The 22398-nt window shown below is 39.6% G+C and overlaps 1 protein-coding gene across 1 annotated transcript in view; it reads left to right on the forward strand.

Moving 5' to 3' along the window:
- elfn1a (extracellular leucine-rich repeat and fibronectin type III domain containing 1a) overlaps window positions 1-17414 on the forward strand; it is a 70699-nt gene extending 53285 nt beyond the window's left edge. Inside the window, exon 3 of the mRNA XM_086176526.1 lies at window positions 12062-17414. Within this exon, the coding sequence (XP_086032652.1) occupies window positions 12436-14808 (2373 nt within the window). The 5' untranslated portion in view covers window positions 12062-12435 and the 3' untranslated portion in view covers window positions 14809-17414. The remainder of the gene's footprint in view (window positions 1-12061) is intronic.
- The last annotated feature ends 4984 nt before the right edge of the window (window positions 17415-22398 follow it).

The following is a 22398-nucleotide window of genomic DNA, read 5'->3' on the forward strand; positions in this document are numbered from 1 at the left end:
ACCTTCACTGACATAAAGCTGTTCGATACTAAGCTGTGACAGTTGACATGTTATTTTCTGTCCCTGTGCGAAAGGACCCTTAATTTTGATCAATAATAACTTTTTTTAAGGAGCAGGTCAGCTTCTCAACTGATAACGCAACTAATTAGGCGCAAGTCAATGGTAAACATTGTATTCAAAGAACAGCGGTCAAACCGGATGAAATCCAAATAAATATCATACCTCAGAGCATGACATTACTTCAAAGTGCAATAACATTGTTGAAACACTGAAAACATCTCCAGCATGTAAGCCAGGCCTTAATTCAGGGGATATCTGATTATTTTGTATTAGATTATATAAATATTTATATATATGTTTGTTTTCATACACAGGATAATAGTTCTCATATTTGATTTAACTGATGGCAAGTTAACATTGAGTACTGTATCTTTTGCACTGATCTGGTGTCCAATATTTACCTTTTTTCTACAAAGTATTTTAAAACTTTTCAAGCCTAAAATTGTAAAATTGCTAAAATCCATCTTCACTGCCAGATGAATGAGCTCATTTTGAAGATGTCACTCCTAGTCATGTAAGTCTTGTGCTCCCCCAGTAAGAGATCTTGTTACATGACCTTTTAATTGTGTTGTGGTACAATAATTGGCGTCAGTTTCATAGACGGTATCCTATTTCAGCCGTTTTACAAGATGTGCACCAAAGGCAAAGAGTCAAACCTGTTAAAAAGAGGCAGTGCTCTGTATATTGCACGTGTGTGTCAGCCATGGAAATATTATGATAAAAAGCCTCATTAAAGCATTTGAATGACTGGACGGGGTGGTGAAATCCATGGTGCCTGATGTCAAGCACTTTTTAAACAAATTAAATGGACAAATATAGAGCTATCAGAGATTCATATAACTCATAAAAATGTGAACTAGGAGAACCTTCTTTTTTATTATTTAGATGTGAAACACAATAGACTTTTTGGTTATGATTTCAGTTGGCGGAGGTAAATTCAAATGGACAAGAGCAATAAAAATGCAAATTCTAAATCAATGTTATCAGGGCACTTCGCGTACGTTTATCTCCTCCAATGTCCGTTAGCATTTTAGGGGTTTATTTATTGCATCCTTCATTTTAAGTGTGATAAAAGTCCCCTCAGCAGTGTACGTGTCGGTACGTGACGAGATCTTTAGCCAGCTCTCGGTGGCGCAATGAAAGCCCTCCATGAGCTCATTGTCGCATCCCTTTCCCATTGGTGACTGAGAGAACGAGCCCTGGAAGAAACAATAACTGTCCTGTCACTACAGAGAGTGCGAGATCTCAACATCGCCCCAAGACGGTTGTTTCCATTTCCCTCACCGGTTTTTCCCTTTATTCCTGCACCCAGCAGAGGCGGGTCGAAGCTAAACCCTTTCCTGGCTGCTTTCATTTACTGTCACATAAAGAAAAACATGGTTTTGTGAAATGTGGCTCCTGTTCTAACTGCATGCTTTTAAAATACTCTATTTGAAATAAACTGCTTTACCTGACTCACCTTAAAAGTCCAGAAATCAAGTTTTCAAATGAGTTAATAAAATTACTTGAAGGCTGTTATCAAAGTGGAGACTTAAAATTGAATTCCTGGCACCCACTATTCATGGCTGGATAAAAGACATGAATCAATGTAAATTGATTTCACTCTGAAACTTACAGTTGCAAGTAATGAAGTAATGAGCGACACACCTTGACTCCATGTTACCTGCGAACATTTCCTGCACAGCAGTTGCTGCTCTGTCCTTCCATTCGAACATGAAAAAGGATTTTCAAAAATGTTGCTCCGCCATGATGCAATATCTACATTTCCTCACTGAATTCTGCATTATTTCTTCACCCCAGCATTCACCCCGATGCATTTTAAAGTCTTCTGACACATAACTACACGAGCAACCTTTTTTTTTTTTCAATCATTGTGCAGCACATGTAAAATTAGAGAGCCAATCACGTTTTATAATTAGCCATGTAGTGCTAGAAATATCGTTTTCCATTATTATTTGAAAATGAATAAGAATATTCAAAATGCGTTGTGACAAGTTACACTTTGGGTGGTGCAGTGGTTAGTGCCTCTTCCTCATGGACAAAGGGTCCCAGGTTCGATTATAATAGGGAGCCTTTTCTCCCTTGAGACCCTAAATTGGTTGTTTGTGGCCCTGTGACAGGTTTAGGGTCGCCAAATGACCTCGACCGCAGGATAAGCGGAACGGAAATGAATGAATGTTCCACTCATATCTAATATTATGATTGGATTTCATTCTTTTATTGCAAATGTTGAATGTCTTCAATGTTAAAAAACGTCTGCTTAAGATTCCATTTTGTTGACACTAAATTTATATCAGTCCTCAAATATGGAGCAATGGTGATGTCTCACTCCTGCTGCAGGCTAAGACTGTATTATTTGCATGTCCCTCCACAACCACAAAATAGGCATTCACTTACCAAAGCAATCTTTAAAAAAAGAAACTGCCTCATGAATTGATTACGACCGCCACAACTGTCATTCTGCTTAAGCTGCTGCAATTTTTTTTTTTTTTTCTGACTACAATTAATGGGTTTCTGGCTTTCGTACTCTGCCATCTGAAAATATACCACCCACCATCCTCGTATTCTGTTCTGTCCTATTCAGATGCAGGTAGTGCATCGGGTAACTGCTTTCTGCTGAGAACCCCTACAGCGAGAAAATTCATGGACAAGTGCTTCACCTTTGCATTACCTCTGCGATGCATCATAAATTTAGATGGACTACGGGTTTATGGAGCATTTGTAGATGTAATAAATGTGATGAAATATGTCTGACGACTGCATTCTCTTAACTGTGTGACCGAATGACATAGGTTTACTTTATTTCCAACATAACTTTCATAAAAACACTTGCCTTGGATGCATTTGCGTGAATATTAATAAACCAAGAATGAAATACCTCACTGTCTGCCTGCTGTATAATCTGATCCACTTTACACGGCACTGGTCTTTTTGAATATATGTGCCTCACAGTTGCAAGTTGTTAAAACCTTTTTTGAACTAAAAGTTAACTCTCATGTATCCATAATGGCGATACGATTCGTCCCGCCCTCCCAACTCCCACGATAAGGGAATGAGGGAGACACTTGATAAATCCGTTCAGTTCAAAACTGCAGTGATTTTATGATCAGTTCGGTTGTACTTTTACTGCAAACTGTTCCTGGGAGGAAGAGAAAGTATCTTTACTACCTTGTTGGCTTATTTGCTCACATAGTAAGCATAGTAAGTCCAAGTGTCATTGTCTCCAGAGATGTTTATATGATTATACTTTCTAAACTATTTTTAATGATCATTCTGATGCCAAATATGCAGACAGAAGTCAAAAGAAAGGGCTTGATGAGGCCGCACACAAAGTCAAAATGATTGGCTGATTCAGGTTGGAAGGTGAAATTGCAAAAATTCCCTGGAAACCAGGTTTGAAGATAGAGATGATTACACGTCAGCTTGTCTCACAGCCCTCCTTCAACGGCTAATCTCACGATGATAATGTTCCCTCCCCCGCCCCTCCGCACATAAACGTGTCAGGCAGTCTTTCAGGTCAGACGAATATAAACATTCAGCATGGGGAATGGCTGCTCTCTACTTGTCAATCACTGACGTGGCAGGTTGAACTGTCAATCAACCGCCATACAGCATAATTGAATTAGCTCCAGTCATTTTCGGAGATTAATTGGTGGGGAAAATCCTATCTGAACACGGTGAGGAAATTGATAAAGATAACGGTCTCGTGACCGATTTTTCCTGATTCTAATTTTGTAAAAACAAAGGGGGAACACATGATATTGCCGTCATCGATTACGTCACCTGGAAAATCCAATTTTTTTTGACCAATTTTACATATTTGTCTTCCAGATTCAAGGCTGCGCAGTGACTCACAATTTAATTCGACATAGTCAGCAGCTAAAATCATTGTTGGCAGATGTTTTGGCTCGGAGGCCTAGAACAACGTGTTGAGTTGATGATCAGTTGATGGCTTGGAAAATTGCGTTTAAACCTTCAGGTGTTATTCTAAGTTGCATCTTACTATCAAATGTGCAGAATTACATTAAACCAGACTTTGCTCCTGTCTATTTGAGTAATGCTTTCTATAGTTCAGTTGCTTCCCTGTCTGATGTGGATGCAACATAAAAGGGTGAGGTATGAATGGGTTTTTGTTTGTTTGCATTTTTGGGTCTTTTCTTTTCTCAAACACTGTACACATATCACGAGACTGAAGAGAAGACGAAATTTTCAAAAGCTGAATGGGAATGAGCTTTTTTTTCCAATTCTCCTGTAGGGTCTCAGTGAAGCCTCACTGTATCTGTGCAATGTGATTCTATGGCTTGTCTTTAAAAGCGACATCACCCAAAGTGGAGCTTTTAGTTTATAATGAGATTTTTTTTTTCCCCACTCATGTCAAAGCTTGAATCATACTGGGTCATGAGTCTGCTGAAGGACTCTTGATACACTGAAGAACAATACAGTGAGATATTGAGAATTTACAAGAGATGGGAGGGTGGTAAGTCATTTAAAGTTTTACAAAGTACGACACCTTTGCGGAATACCGAGTAGTTAGTGAGCTGAATGGAACCGCAGACCAGAGGCGGTTTCACATTCAAAATGCCTGCACACAACTGCATCTGCCCAACCTTTGCACTCAGGACTTTAATTATCCAAGAAGGATCTATTTGACATTCAGCTCTAATGGATCTTCAGCAATAATTGAAATCATCTTCCACTTCAGCAAGTGATACCAATTAGCAGAAACCACAGCTAATTGGGAGCAGGATGATATGTTTTGGCCTTTCGTATTATCTGTACAAATGTGAACCCAAGATTACTTGTTGACAGGGGAAAAAATACCATTTAAAATGTTTACTGTACTGTAATAACAAACCGTAATTCAATGATGTTAGCATAAGTGATAAAATTAGTGAGCAGGGGTTAAAGCGCTTTCAACTGTAAAGGAGGGAAGATGAATCTTAATCTGTACCGTCCCATAAGTTTTATTACAGTTTCATTAGTGTGTATTTAAGATGTCCTACCTGACTGGGAGCATGCCACTGGATCCTGCACTCACGTTGATTGAAATGTCTTTCGCAAACGTTTGCTGGTTTTGTTGAATCGGCCTTCTCGCTACAGACAATGTTGAATGGCCGTTGTCTCATCAGTATGGCAACAACAAAAGGACTTGAGGAAAAGGATTTTAAAGTGGCATAAACATTGATTCGTGTTACTTAAATATATGTACCTTTTTGTTACGTTTAATCCTTTAGTCAATGGCATCCAATAAAAAGGAAGAGAAACAGGGACTAGTGGATATCATGGCCATGTAGTAAAGTAACAAAGCAGCTGATACAAAGTATCGTATTCAAAATTCAGAAATAGTTATTGATTCCTAAAAACATTATTACAGATGTAAAGTTTTTCAAATGCTCCATAAAGTTGATTATTCTGTCTTCAAATCATACTTTCAGGCTGGATATCTCACCTGATAACCCCCCACCCCCTCAGGGGAACCCATCTCCAGCAAAGTACAAGCTGGCAGCATCCTCTCACATTAGCATCTACCTCCTACATCTGATGGCATTACCACTTACGAGGGTGCCCGCCGTTCCCAAATGTACAATTAGAGGGCTAATTAAAAACATCCAGCCTGCTCATTAATGCCATCTAACCGAGATCAAGCTACAAGATGCCAAAGTGCTGTACCTGAGTGGCACTCACCAGGGAAGAAGTGGGTGACGGGCGACTTTAAAAAGTAGTGAGGTGAGCAGCATTGGATGTCAAATTAAACCAAGAAAAATAAGATGTGTGATTTTTTTTTTTTTTCTCATACATTATCCTGCAATTAATCACTTATTTTTCATTTTAAAAACTATGCACAGACATGGATAAAGACACAAACACACACGTACATATGAACGGTCAAATAGACACTTCTAACTGACTCGCTTCTAACGACCACACGAAGGAGTTAAAGTTCGGTACTTCCTAATGGAACCAGACCGAGGAGACGTAGTTCATAAATGTTGTAATCATTAAGTTGAAATCATTACAATTCGCAAGTACGGAGCCAGTTGAGGATTGCTTATAGAAGATTATGTGAATGTGTGATTCACAATACACATGAATAAACCACTACAATCGGGATTTTAAACACGTCCGAAACTAAATTGTTAATAGCTGCTGGAGGAAAGTTATTGACTTCGCCAATAATCCAGCGAAAATATGAAGTTTACCAATAGGTGCATTCTGATGCTGAAATATTCTTCAACAAACAAAAACAACTAAGTACTTTTTGGAATGCCTCTGATATTATATATGAATACCATCTCATTCATATTTATCTATTTCTCTTTCATATAACGGACCTTTTCATCTGATAACATTATAAATGAATGGAAACATAACTAGAATGCTTAATTAGAAAAATATTGAATATCTTCTGTCATCTTCATGGCCCCAAGGAAGCCTGACGTCTTTTTTTTTTTTTTTTTTTACAGAAAAGAAACATATTTTCTTATCCCTGACAGTCATGCCAACTACAGTGTCATTCAAAATGCCCTGAATAGTATTCATTGTAATTTCTCCTGTGGAATAAGAGGTTATCATGAAAAATATTTTTGTGAACCTTTTAAAAAAAAATACAATAAAAATAAATCAGTTCATTGATCAGGTAACCCTGTCAAATAAAATTTTTCATCATTTTTAATAATAATTTAACAGAGTACCTGTGTGAATGTCATGATTTGTTGTGTTACTTGCGGACATAGCCAGAACACACTATATATTATTTACTTTTCTTTGCCATCATCTGATTACCATGATCCTCTTTCTGGAGTGCGAGCTGATTTTACTTGTAGAGCTTAACTTAGCTAGGCTTTGGCTGAGATCCCATTTTTGTAGTTAACCACGTGGCAGGCTACTACATAGTGTTGACTTAGAGTTAAAGCTAGATTAGTGCGCCATATACCATGCACTCCCACAACCTTCGAATTAGCTGGATACCATATATTTTTATCATTACAACAGAGTGCATCGGCCTGACATTTGACAGGACCACTTGCACTGATGTGGACTTAATCGGCCCAACAGTCATCCACAGCAGATGCTTGTCTGACATATTGGCCATTGGTTTCTTTGTCTCGGTCTGCTGGTTGACCTTGCGAGCACAGACTAGCACAGAATGCACTGGACGCTGAGGGCCCACAAGGATCAAACATTTAAGAGGTGCGATGGGCGAGTTTGGAGTTTTGCTACACACAAGTTGTGGAGGAGAAGAAGTCTGAAAAACATCAAGAACAGGAGCCCTTATTTAAATTCTGACAGCCTAGACTCAGACATTTTCAAAGTCTAGCCAAGCCCAGTTCACCTCAGCTGAGAGTGCAACTGAATATATGTTCTCCCTGTCCTGACTTAGTTTTTTCCTAAGAACCAAAACCACAGGTGTGAAAGTTTCAGGTGATTACAATTTACATTTTTGACCTGACAATTGGGTCATCGTCCTCCTGAAAACTTGCCACACTCCAGTGCCTCTGATTGTAAGGAAGACCTAATTAAGTGAACCAACCAAAACACTAGATGCTGGGTTGAAGTCAAGTGCCATCGCTTGAGATGGACGGAGTGACATTTAATGTCAACTCAAAATGAGAGGCAGCAATGTTATCAATAGAATATAAAATTTAACGGTAACTGCGTTGAATGAAAAGTGCAGTAAAGAGGAATGGCTGTGGAGGCTCTCGGTCATCCGGGTCATGATGAATTCCTGGCAAATCTTCTTGGCGTGGCAACTGGACTCGAATTTCTTCACTCGGAGATGTTTCACCCCCTCATCCGAGAGGCTTCTTCAGTTCTAATGACCTGTGGGGGATTTCCAAATATAACGACCAGGGCTTTGGGTGGGTTATGGTTATGGTGGCTTGTTATGTAAATATATGAGTTGATCGGCAGAAACTAGGTCTAAGGGGGTGGTTATGCTAATAACATAACCTAGACCCGCCCAGTTATATTGGGAAACTCCCCACACGTCAGAACTGAAGAAATGAAGAAGCCTCTCGGATGAGGGGAGAAACGTATTCAAGTGAAGAAAAAAAGAAAATAAACTCTGCAACCCAAGTGACTAAACATTATAGGCCATTAATATCTGGAGAGTGTCTGTCTATACTCCAGCAACATCCCGAAGTCTTGGTTGAGACTTTGATGCCAACCTTTACGCTCTTGGCTATGGCTCGGATTTAATATAGTTGGTCTTGTTCTCGTCACTACTTATCGCTTCATCTCTGACTTTATTTCAGGATCAGGAGGTTATAGCTACATAATTCCACCGGTTGGCACCCCTCCTAACTCCAATTTAAGGAAAAAGCATCTCCAAATGTCATGTGGCAATTTAAGGCTTGTCCTAAGGACAGATACTTTTAAGGGGACTTTAATACTACTTTCAGTAAAGTCCCGTCGGTGGGGATTAGACAATTTATTGTCAGAAAGCCATTGGATTTGACATCTGGCACAGGATCGATCTTGGCTAAAAATGAAAATCTGATTGATGTTAAAATAGACCATTGATCTTTCATCAGACTCTAATATTTTACTTGAAACTGAAAAAATCTCAACAGCTTCAAATGTTGTAATTTCATATCCTGTTGACGTAACTTGTCAAAACGTCGGTTGTAGTCAGCATTTTTCAACAAACTGATAACAGCATTAGATGTCATGCTGTCTGGGAATTTTGACCACCTGATGCCAGTCTATATTAAACAGAGTAATGCTAGGAACTTAACATTTTTTTTTCCCCTGTAAGGACAAGGACGTCAGTGTGGTTATATTCATGGATATCTTGCTATCTTCTGTCTTCTATCTGTCTATTTATATTTATATTCTTATTTATTTTGCTTTATTTATTACATTATAACCGTTACACTGCTGTGACAAAGGAATTTATCCTATGGGGATCAATAAAGTTTATCTTGTCTTATCTTTAATGGCACACTCATAACTGTATCAGCACTGCGATGAAATGTACTTATAGCAAAAGTCCTTGGAAACAGGACCAGCTCTTGTCAGGAAGTATTCCAACACTAATAAATAGATGTGTTTAATATCCACTAATATACTAAGCCTATCCTCTCTCCAAGCAATCCAGTACCTCATTCAGCACAATGTTTTGCTTCCCCAAGAGAAGTAGTTTCATTTCAACTCAATTGATTTTCCACTTCTGGTTTTCCATCTTTTCTTTTTTATTCTTCCCAGCACGGAGTGTCAGCATTTCCAATGACATCAAATAAAGGGCAGTCATTGGTATGGATGAGCAGGGGCCTCAGAGATTGAGCAACCCTCACAGCCACTATGCTCAAGATAAGAAGCACAGGAGAAACAAGAAAAGCACTGGGCTTCAAACTGTAAAACCGATTCTTTGATATCACCCAATGCTAGAAACTCAGAGATAGAGGAGGAACATTTTATTTAGTATGCATGGTAAAATTGCTGTGACAGTCACACTGCCAAGAAGAGGACAATATAATCAGAGATAGGTGGGAAGCTGCAGTTCTGGTTGGTTTGCATATAATATTCTGCCACTAGAGGCTCAGGAGATGCAGTAGATTAAATATGTTTTATCTGTGTGGCGCCTCTAAGTTTGCATTGAATAACAAACTCATGTAACAAACGCACTGCTGAGGCCCTGGATGCAACAGAAGGACACTTGAGCTTCACAGAAAGCCACCCCTACACACATTCCCCACAAAGCATATATCCATCTGATGTGGCTCAAACCCTGAGTTAAACTATAAAAGAGACCTTGCTCAGATAAATGATTTGTACATCCTATTGTTTTGAACATTAAATCTTCGATCCCCCACTTTCAACAGTGCTTGTGCCATTTGAATAGCCTTTATTTTTGATTAAAGGAACCAATGATTCGCTGAGTGCAAGTGAGGTATGAATGGGCCCTGAGCAACGGTAACACAAATGTACAAGTCTGTGTTTGAATCATCATTCAAAAGCATGGTTTCAATGGGTTATCCATAGAAGTGGAGAAGAAAAAGGAAAGCCTTCATTACCCTGCGTATATAGCCTAAATGGAAAACAGACTGCAGAATGGCTGCCTGTGTCTGATAGGGAAATATATTGAGCTGTGATGCCTTGGGTGTTCTGGCCTGCTGCACGAAGGGCTACAACTGGACCATACAGATTGCTGCCATTATGGAAAGTGGGTCTGGAAAGGCAAATAGACCAAAGCTCTCATAAGGCAGCACATGCTTCTGGCTGTGTTGTGCTGGTGAGAAAATCTCAATACACAATATTGCATGACGCGCACCAAAAAAAGAAGCCTCCTCGAAAACAAATTAACTCCGCAGTCATTGTTGCTGTTTTTTGTTTTTGGATGGTATGATTTGGAGTATGCAGATACGGTGATTATGTGAAGACCGCATCTGCATATTATCATGCAAAAGCTGTAGTGTAATTCAAAAGGGGTAACTATCCAGGCATAGATTTTTCTGTTGAGGCAGGGAATGGGTTGGGGTAAGTCACCGAGGACAAACTTATCACAGCTGATGCATTCAGATCTGCATGAAACCTCTTGCTAGAGCTTTTGAGCTACTGGAGATTCTTCCGGTGGCACCATAGCCTAAGCTAACTGGAGGAGGGTCAGGTGATCACGAGATTAAGGTCAGAGACTGGGGTATAAGGAGGGCAAATAACAAGACACCATTTCCTTTAAGAGATATTTTGCTTCACCAGACATTCTGCAAAGCTGAATTTTTCATATTCATTGCATGGAACATTTGATTTCAACCTCTTTCCTCTGAGGGGCTTTCAGAGTGCTCTTTTCTTTAACGCTCCTATGCTGATTTTTTTTTTTTTTCTTTTCGGTTTGGCAGACTTTCCAATTCAGTTGGTATTTTGTCCTTCACCATGTCCGTGTCTCTTATCTCTACTTGGAGAGCTGAACAGTGCTTTTGTGTGCCCGTTTCAGCCATCCTACTGGGAGTTTCTTACAAGATAGTGTTGATTAAAAAGAACAACAAATAATGTGGTCAATATTCACTACATTTTATATGAGCTTTTAAATTCTTGCTGTGTTGCTGTGTTGCTTTAGGACAATCAGAGTTCTCTGTTTACTACTACCACTGCTACTGGTTATTTACTTTCGGTTCTGGGAAAATAAAAAAAAAAAATCAGAACTGAAAATATCTCACTGCTCATTGATAAGTTAGACGAATTGCCCATTGTCAGTCTCTCAGTTGCAGAGAAGGCAGAGTCGAGCCGTATGAACTTACCAGCACAAAACGCCATGACAATCTGTCCAGTTCCTTTCGGTGGTATAGTCCAAATGAATCTACAAGCAAACAACAGGTGGTCATGTTACTGTATCACTGCAACAGATGCTGTGCTTTGTCTGGTCTCCACGTTGGTCAACTATTGGGCCTGGTATTTCAGGAATACACTGGTGTGGCTTAGTAAAAAAATCAGGAAAATAACAAATTTACATGAAAGAGCAGTTCATTATTCATCAACAAAGATTACAAATAGGGGATGCTATTTTGTTCCAGTGCGATAATCAGTGTTATTCAGTGGTCTTTTTTCAAGTACTTTTATTTGTTGATTTGAATCAGTTAAACTCAGTAGTGTGGTTTACATGTTTTATACCCCATTTATATCATTCTGGGAATCAACGTTTCCAGGGGAAAAATCCTTACAGATTCAAAAGTGTCTGAGTTTTGTAATTGATTTAATGGAGCCTCTTAACTTCAACCCCCTCACTTTCTTTGACAGTGCTAGGTTAATGGTATTAAAACAGGGACACTGTCTTTCCCAACCTGTCATGTGGTAATTGGCCAACAGTTTCCTTTAATAGCAGTCTGCCGCGCGGACTGCAAACACCTACTACACTGTGTACAAATAATTGGAGGGGCAAGAACAGGGAGAACATGCAGTAAATATGAACCCCATGAGAGCAGAATGTTAATGCCAACCTATAAACACAAGTAACTTTTATCTTGATGAATAGTAATTAATGTCATGTTGTCTCTGTATATTTCAGGTCTTCACTCCGTGCACATGGGAGAAACACAGCGAAGACGACGGTGGGCGAAACAATAATATGATTCCGTTTAATGATGATAGCCTTGACGGAGAAAAGCACAAACCAATCTAATGTGGTGAAATCTCTTTTGAATATCACCACAAAGTCAATGCAGGTAAATGAATGAAAGGCAGATCTTTCTTCTTCTTTTTAATTTTTTTTTATTTTTTTTCAAAGTTGTACATGGAGACAATTGCATCCACAAATGAAGAGGAGACAATTAAATGGATGATTTCTGGTCCCGAAACCGACTGAATATCCGACAAAATTGACTCAGCTGTACCGAAGCCTCAGTGGTATTGCCCGCATATTGTTTTTTTTTAGCCCTTCACATGACTCTCAGAGAAGCACCAATGGCCTGCAGCTTTGGAATGGTGATGAGTGCCTTGCTTTGGTCTGTAGCCATTGTATATTTGACTCATGTCGGCAGAGTCAATGGAGACTGTTGGTTAATCGAGGGTGAAAAGGGCTTTGTATGGCTTGCAATTTGTAGCCAAAACCAACCACCTTATGAGGCCATCCCACAGCATATCAACAGCACCATTGTGGACCTTCGTCTGAATGAAAACAAAATCAAGAGCATCCATTATTCTGCCCTTAGCCGCTTTGCCAACTTGACCTACCTGAACCTGACAAAGAATGAAATCTCCTATATTGAAGATGGAGCCTTTTCTGCTCAGTTTAACTTACAGGTCCTTCAAATGGGCTTCAATAAGTTACGAAATCTGACAGAAGGGATCCTCCGGGGTTTAGGAAAGCTACAGTACCTCTACCTCCAGGCAAACCTGATTGAGACTGTGACACCCAATGCCTTTTGGGAATGCCCCAACATTGAGAACATTGACCTCTCCATGAACCGAATCCAGCAGTTAGATGGGTCCACGTTTACCAGTTTGACAAAACTTACCACCTGCGAGCTGTACACAAACCCTTTCAACTGCTCCTGTGAATTACTTGGTTTCGTCAAATGGCTCTCGGTTTTTCCTAACAGGACAAATGAGCGGATGGTCTGTGACTCCCCGCCTGGTGTTTCAGGTTACAGTTTACTGAGTCAGAAACCTAACAATCCAACGTATCAAAACGCCCTTCACATGCTCACCACTGTGTGTACCGATGACTATGTTACACCCTTCTTTTCTGTTCCCTCCGAGCCAACAACACCCCCACCGGACTTTACTCTTTGTGGTTTAGATGACTGCCCCTCAGGTACGGAGCCGGATGACATTACCATCAGTACAACCTACAGCGACGTGGAGGTAAACCCCGTGATGAAACTGAAGCAAGTAACAAACACTGGTGCCACTATCACAGTTCAGATTCCTCATCCTTACAAAAAGATGTACATCCTGGTTCTGTACAACAACAGCTTTTTCACGGACATTCAAAACCTGAAGGATATCAAGGAGGATATTGAACTCAAAAACCTCAAACCCCACACTAACTATACGTACTGTGTTGCTTCGATTCGTAATTCTCTGAGACATAATCACACATGTCTGACAATCACTACCGGCCCTTGGAAAGGAAAGGGGAGAGATGCAAACAATGCTACTGCTACTCACTACATTATGACAATTTTAGGCTGTCTCTTTAGCATGGTGATTTTTCTAGGCGTGGTTTACTACTGCTTGAGGAGAAAGCGACAGCAAGATGAAAAGCACAAAAAAGCGGGAAGTTTAAAGAAAAATATAATGGAACTCAAATATGGACAAGAGTTGGAAGGAGGGACTATTTCTCGCATGTCGCAGAAGCAGCTGCTGGCCGGGGAGAGCATGGCACGTATGCCGTATTTACCGCCCGGAAGTGAAATGGAGCAGTACAAATTTCAAGAAATAAGTGAAACCCCTAAAATGATGAAAGGAAATTACATGGAGGTGCGAAGCGTGGACCATCACGAGCGCAGGGAATGCGACATGGGAATGGCAGGGAATAGCCAGGGCTCTGTGGCAGAGATTTCCACCATTGCAAAGGAGGTGGATAAAGTCAATCAGATAATTAACAACTGCATAGACGCTCTAAAGTCAGAATCCACTTCTTTTCAAGGGGTGAAATCCGGAGCTGTGTCCACGGCCGAGCCTCAGCTCGTCCTGATATCGGAGCATCCTCAGAGTAAGTCCGGCCTCCTGTCACCGGTGTACGCCGACAGCTACCATCATTCCCTGCAGAGACATCGGTCCTCAGATGTCTCCCCAAAAAGGCCGAGCACTGCCACGGGAGGGCCAATGAGAAGCCCCAGGCCTTATCGCTCTGAATCCAAGTACATCGAGAAAACTTCCCCGACAGGAGAGACCATCCTCACTGTAACACCTGCTGCCGCCATCTTGAGGGCTGAGGCAGAAAAGATACGTCAGTACAGTGACCACCGCCACTCCTATCCCGATGCTCAGATAGAGGAGCTTGAAGGACCTGACAGCCACAAGTCCTCTATGTTGGAGCCTCTCACCCACTCCCGTTCCAGAGACTTAGCATACTCCCAGCTGTCATCTCAGTATCACAATCTTAGCTATTCCTCAAGCCCTGAATATTACTGCAAACCCTCACACAGCATCTGGGAGCGGTTCAAACTCCATCGCAAACGGCACAAAGATGATGAATACATGGCCGCAGGCCATGCATTACGCAAGAAAGTTCAGTTTGCCAAGGATGAAGACCTGCATGATATTTTAGATTACTGGAAAGGTGTTTCGGCCCAACATAAATCGTAACCTCTATAGGTGTTTTTAAACGGACCACACATTGCAGAAATGACACAAGAACCCCATCGTACGATTGGATCATTGGATACTTCCATAATTAAACCATCCACTATTTCACTTGTATCACATTCTCCTATTGACTGTGAGGGAAAAGTTTCTTTAAATTTGTCTTATTATGTAAAGTCCTCATTGGGAAAATGTCTATCTGTTAAAGAGAAGCTGTATTACAAATTAATAATATATATGTAACAATGGATTCTAGGTTTTTTGGGTATCGCATGGCCAAGTCCTGTGACAGTGGATTTGCTGTTGTGTAATATGAAACTAATATATGAAGATATGTCTACTGAAACCTCAATAATATTTTTTTTTTGGACAAGCTATCTGGACCCTTCATTTGAAAGGAACTTTGTTTTGTTTCCCTGCATATATTAATTTAATAATCTTATGTACAGATATGGTTTTCTATATTTCCGATGTTTGCTGTGTACATGAAAAAGTGTATGTGAAGGAACCAGGTTTACCACGTGGAGCACTGTTCATTTTGAATAGCTTGATGACAGAGAACAGCTCGTCCCAGGCTAAAACGATCAAGGCATTGTTGTGTGCTTTTTTTTATTTTTATTTCCTTTTTTTCCATTAAAGCTTTTACACATCTTTAGAATAAAAGGAGGATTCAGTTTTAAGTCCCACGTCGTCACAAAAAGCAGCATTCACTGGATGGAATCTGACAGATGTGTGGAGCATTTTAGAGATGTTGTCATATTTCACACACTGTAATGAAGGTCTCAGTAATCCTCTTCATGAAGTAAGATTTATATTGGTAGTACCAAAGCAGAAAAGCTAAAATGTTTACAATATTTCTGCACGGTCTGGGAGTTGTATGAAAATACAACGGTGAGTCCGCATTGACTTATTTTGTTTCATTTGTGTAACTTAAATCCTACAAAAAGTGCAAATATTGGAACACAATGAAAATTCATTATGCCTACTGTTAATCGTAAAAATTGCAAAAGGAAAGAGGAAGACATCAGTTCTTTCCTGCGGGAGAGCCCGATGGATGAATGTAACATACATATTCTAATATGTCTATGGCAGCTTTCATGTATAATTTCTGGGAAATATTTATTTATAGCTTTTAACAACAATGTTTTTTTTTTCTCCTTTGCTTCAATATTTCTTCCAGTGTATTATATTGCATAACGTCTGATCAGATAAGTGCAGGAACAGTAGTTTGTAATTCAGATGGGCCTTGTTGCTTGCTGAGAGGTTTCATCTTATTTTCAACTGCTAGGCTGTTATATCGTTTTGTATATTATGAAAGCTACGTACCAGACAAATATCGACATGCTAGAGTAAAATTTGAGAATGTGAAACTGAATCCTCTTACTTACTGGCTGTGAATTTGTATCTGATGAAATTTTTCGAGTAAATATAAGACTTTATGCTTTTTTTTTTTTTTTTCCTTTCCTTTGGAGGATGTTTACAGAGCTCATTACCAACAGGCTCATGGTGATTCGGTGTATATTTATGAATAAGCAACAAATCTGTATTTCAACAGACTCATTCAATTAAATATTTGCAAACTTGTAACATTGTCAGTTTAACATATTAATACATTGAATAGCAGATTAAGTGCTTAGCCAGACAGCAAAAGTTAGTGAGTTAGCCCAAATTTTTGGTGTACATGATCATAATCACTTGATATAATCATCAACATGCATTCCAGCAACAACCACTCTCTCTACAGTTCTGTCTCCATCCTTTGGCACTCCTCCATTCACAATGTACAACTTTATTCCTTTTCATTTCAGCTTGCTAATGACAGTTTGCTCAGAATCTGTACTTGTTGACTCAGTCCCTCGAGATGGCGACGTTTTTGAGTTTTCCTCTATAATACTAGAGTCAGGTGTTATCGACTCTATCAGTAAGATGTGTTTTAATTGGGTGACCTTTGGTTGGGAGCCCAGCGTACACCTCGATCTGGAAAGCATTTCTGCTCTGGTATTAGTGGAGTAGGACAAACAGAACGCTGAGTAGTGGAAATCAATGCATCTACTGGAGCAACTTGAGGCCGTAAAGCAATTCCTCCGTGTTTTGGTGATATTGTCATTACATCTGTGCGTATTTAATGTTGTTATTATTCATTAATATAGAATGAACATACATGAGCCTGACATGAATGTGTTGTGTAAACACCTTGTGAAGTGTTTAACTGGTTGTCTGAGTTAATATTTCAACCGCCTTAAGATTTTGAGACATGGGTTAAATGTTAATTTCCTTTGTTTTATTTCCAATGTTGATACTATTGACGAGTCTCAATTTTTTTTTCTCTTTTGTTTTTATAAAAGCAATTCAGTATATTCTGAGGCTGTCAGATTTTTAGTTAATTTGGCTATTTAGCAACATGTTTTTATACTGCATATTGTAGCACTTGTGTATAATAAGAGTTTAAAGTGGTGAGAAAACCTTTAGAAAGATCAACAGTTGTTGTTCAAGTGCAACAAAACAAATAAGAGCACAAAATGTGTTTTGTTTTTTTATTTAATTTCTTAATTCTATGTTATCTGCTTTCAGACAAAGTACTGTGAAATAAAGTTAAGGGTGCACATAAATATACACTCAGCATTTTTATTTTGACTTGTAAGCCTGAGCAATTTAAAAAGTTCATTTCTACAGCAAATAAATCATAATTATTATCCGATTGAATCCAGATTTTTTATATATGAGGACCATAACTTGCAGATACAGAAACAGGACAACTCTCCAGTTAATAATGATGACGCTAACACTTTTCTACAGTATAAACACTCCATCCAGTCTCCAGCTGTTTTTAACTCTGTCTGATAAGATGTGGCCATCGCTGATCTATTCCTGCACTCCAAATTGAGCAAGTATTGAATTTGTTATTGGCATCATATCCATTTATAATGGAATTTGGATTATAATGTTTTTGTGAATTAACTGAAAAACGTCATCACCTCTGCATCAGGTGCATTTTAAAACAAACTGTATTTTGGAGAAATCTGCTCAACAACGCAAACATGGTGCAGGTGAAATGCAGATTTGGTGATCAGGATCATGGTGAAAACATTAAGCCATCTCAAAAACAGTGATACTACCTATGGTTCATATTTTGTAACTTGTCCTTGACAGTGCAACACAAAGTAAAAAGGAAAAAGTAAACACCGCTACTTGCAGTCAGCTGGCAATGGGAGTCTTTCCGCCTATGTCCCACGTATTTCTATCCGACCAAAGCACAGGCTACCGAGAACATGCTCAAAGCAGACACTCTGAGGGCGCTTCTGGCTTTTTAAAATGCTATGTTATAGAAAAGCTGGTGGACGCGCCAGCACTCATATAAAGAACAGTCCCAGTTTGATTCCTGTAGCTGAATGGGGCCTTTCTGTGTGGCATTTTTATGTTATCCCCATGGCTGAGTGGGTTCTCTCCACCGTTTTACTACAACTGGTTTCATTGAACATTTTAAAAATGTCTGTGGATGAGTGAGAGTGAGTGGTTGTGAGTTTCTACTGTACACAGGGCCCTAGCGTGAGTGTACAAGTACAGGCTGTAAGTGCCTCTCACACAATGTTACCCTCCCTACCCCCCCGAAAAAACAACTATGTGCTCTATTAATCACAAATAAATAATATGTTAATTTTAAATGTATCAATTATTACTGATATTGAGTTCCGTGATAACTGGACTTGAGAAATTGCAATAATGATTCCTGCTGTGAAAGCTATTTTTAAACGCATGGTGAAGATGCACCAGCAATCCTATCACGGGCCACCAGGAGAGTCACAGGGGTTAACAACAATAACAAAAAAAACGTGAGGGGTTGCTGAAATGCAGTGAATGTCAATGTAATCTGGGCAATTTTGCAAAGTGAGCAGAGGTTATGTTGGCGATGATAATACGTGTTGTAATGGGCTTGGAGTGCAGTAAAGGAGAGTTTTAGTACACATCAAGTACGCTTGCGCAGCTGATAATGGTGCAATAATCTGCAGACAGTCTGCCTCCAGGTCTCCTCTGTACCGCTACTTCTGTTTCCAGGCTCAACTCACAAGTCAGCTTTGCTGCTGTCAGGGAATGATTTATGTCTCTCCAAAGCATATGACTTGAGGCGCTCTCAGTTGTTTTATTTTCCTTTTTTCTTTGTAAATGTTAATCATGCCACAGCTCAATGTAATACTTGAGCAACCTACTTAGCATTTTAAAAGTACATTTTAGCAACAATGACTTGCACAGGGGGTTGGCACTGAGGGTTTACAATAAGCTCCAGGTTACATATGACAGATAATCATATAAATGTATAGAAAACACACACACACACACACACACACACACACACACACACACACACACATATATATCTATATATATATATATAGATATATATGTATCTGAGTTGACTCCACAGAGAACACCTGCAGAGTGACGGCTTCTCAAATGCCACATTGTGTTTATGCTTGTCCAACGCTTTTTAGCATAACTCCAAATGATTTCCCAGGCAAAGACGCAAGACAAGTGTTTTATATAAGGATGCTAACAATGACAGCATGTCATCTTTCACACATTCCTGTTCAATACATACACTTTTCTGTGGCACAAACAAGGAGAGAGCACAGGAGAAGAAGTGGTAGAACAAGAAGGAGGAGAAAAAAAAGCACCGAAGAACATCGTGAAATTGTGAATACAGTGTTAATGCACGTTGTGATTCTTCATTCAGGCTAATAAGCAATCCACATTGATGGTCTCATTTTATGAGCATGTGTGTATTTAACTTAATTATGCTTATCCATGTTCATTGCAATTTTTTCATTTCGTTCACATTTTGAGTAACATATGCATTTGAGTCCTTGAGTCCCCAAAAATTAGAACATTTTCTTTGTCTTGAAGTAGTTACAGAGAGATGTATCCTGAAAACAAAATTTGCTTTTGTCCTTTCATTCTTTTCCTGTAATTCATAGTAAATGCTTTAGAGGGAGAAACCGGACCAGAACTTTCTGGTATCACAAACACATCACAACAACATTCAGAGTAAAGGAAATTATTTGGAAACATTAATGGGAAATGTAAGAAAAACACAATTATTTTATCTAATAAATCCTTTGTACTGGGAGGATATTAATATAACTGTCACGGAGCTTCTCCAAGAAATGTAAAGTCCTTTGAGCAAATAATCCTATTTTTGTTTTAAAGGTCACTCATCTAATTTAGATCACATTTTTTGTAAATCTCCAAAAACTATGAAAATAGGGCCTGTCCATATCGCTTTCGTTTGCTTTGCTCACCACAGCACAGACATCTTGTTTGCTCTTGTTGTGTTTCCATCTACCCTCTTGTTGCCATTTACTTGTTTCGGGTTGTCTGCAGGGAAATGTAGGGAGGAGACTGTGAAAGGGGGGCCGTCAGCTTTCATTTGTTGCCGTTGCTCACATTGCTGAGCCACTGAGATTAGCATTAAAGGAGAAATTACACACAGACGCCGCCATTAACTCTTCACTTATCCTTTGTGCCGCGGACGCACTGACCTGAAGGAGCAGATGTTTTACAACTTACTTTATTCAGATTTTGTCCTGATTACTTAATGGTGACCTGGTGATTTACGGTGCGAAATTAAAGGTCCTTACGAGAAAACCACTCTCTATCTAACATTGAAGAGTATAAAAGTCTGAACTGCCCGGGAGAGGATCCACAGCCTCACCATTCATTAAAACTTCTGGTCAGAGGAAATTCAAACAGTTTCTAGCTCTTTCCCCTTAGATTTGCCTGAAGAGATCTCTCGGAAGATGGCAATTTTTTTTTTTTTTTTTCCAGTTATATTGCTGAGGGCGCTGCAACAAATCACTCGAAAGAATTCGGGCAAGCAAACAAGAAAGGCCCTTCTTTTAAAAGACGAGGAAGACAGGAGTCGTGAACTCCCACGGCTGCAGCTCGGCCTCCCACCCCCTGCACAAGCACAGAGAGCAACTGGAGCCTGACAGAGACGGCCAGTTTCGGCTGAAGAGCGAGCTTCCACAGCTAACATGTAAATTTGCTGCAGTAGAGACACAGATCACGTTCCAAAAAGGTGCCCACATGGGTTAAAAATAAAACTACGGAGTCAAAGGTCTGATTTGAGTTGACAAAAGTGCCAATCTAAAACATCCTTCCCAAAGGCTATGTTCATATTCCTCTTGTAATATCTTCCAAAACATCCAGAACTGAAAATCAGAAAATCTTAGTGACAAAGCACAGGAAACACAGCGGGGGCACCCTTCGAAAAACAACATGAATAGTCAAACGTTGCCGAAAGAGTCTTGTTATGAAGTTTCAGCTCGTCTTACCGCATCGAGCACTCATGTCATGTCCCTTTGAGCAAAATCTTTTGAGGTTGTTTTTTGTTTAGTTTTATGTTTTTATTTAACGGCTAAGCGCAGGGTTCAACTCAATGACAATGTCAAATGCCCGATGGCAATTTTTGAGTGAAATGATTAGGATAGATAGGCGAAAGTCCCTCATTGGGAAATAATGAGTATGTGAAACGGTGACTGATTCCAGATCCAGCATGGACCAAACAGATCTACAGACGCCAGTGTGTCACGGCTGAGGAGCTCCCGGGTGCAGCAAACTGATCACAGAACCGGGGGGCTTTACCGTAGGGTTTATGTTGATCTTGAACAAACAAACGGTTTAGGGGACGCTGCTTAACAGCCAGATAATAATGTGAAAAAAGAAAAAAGGACAGCTTCACCACCGTGTAGATGTTAATGTTGTGAAAATACAACCTAGCAGGTCGGAACACAAAATGCGCAACTATTGTTTTTCTTTTTTGTTGGTTTAAATCTCTCGTTACTGTAGGAGAGATTGCTTCTGCTCACATCCCCGTCATCCCCTCTGCAATGTGTGTATCCTCGAAAAAACGGCGCAGGGAACATTAATCAGCTGTCAGCAGAGCATGACTGAGTTTAGCGTATTCGAGGCGAGAGACACCGAAAGTTTCTTCATCTCTTGCCAAATTCATTGTCTAATTGGACACGGGTGATCAACTTGGAATCTGGCACTCAGGTTTAAAAATGGGATCTACAGGAAGATCGAAGCTCGGATGGCTGGTTTTGTTACAAGCCCTGACTGGCATGAATCTTTAGGTCACTTTTTCATAAAACTCTGCTCGTTTATGCAGACAACAATGTAACGCATTCACATGCTACCCCTGTGCCTCAGGGCTGGTTTTGGGAAGAAAAAAAAAAAGTCATTTAGGGGCTGTGGAAATTGTAATTTCTGTGTCGAAACAAAGAGCTGTTGTCTTACAGTTAAAGATGAGTGACGGACAAATCACAACTAATTAAACTTGACTATTTTTTCTGTTTCATATGCGGAAATGTGAGTTTACCAAATCATTCAGATTAACTTAAACATGGTTCATATTCAAGACAGTTTATAAACAAGTTGTAACCCAACAAGCTATCATCTTTCATGCTAATAGTAATCAATGCTTGATACATGATTCGGTTTTTAGCAAACGCTTTTAATTGCCATTACAGAGATTATTAGCCATCATGACTGAAGAAGAAATATATTTGCTGAAGGCTTTTCATAAAACCAATTAGT

This window comes from Fistularia commersonii, chromosome 28 (genome assembly GCF_037954325.1).
Source record: "Fistularia commersonii isolate RoL2024-O1a breed Wild chromosome 28, RoL_Fcom_v1.0, whole genome shotgun sequence".
NCBI classification, from domain to species: domain Eukaryota; kingdom Metazoa; phylum Chordata; class Actinopteri; order Syngnathiformes; family Fistulariidae; genus Fistularia; species Fistularia commersonii.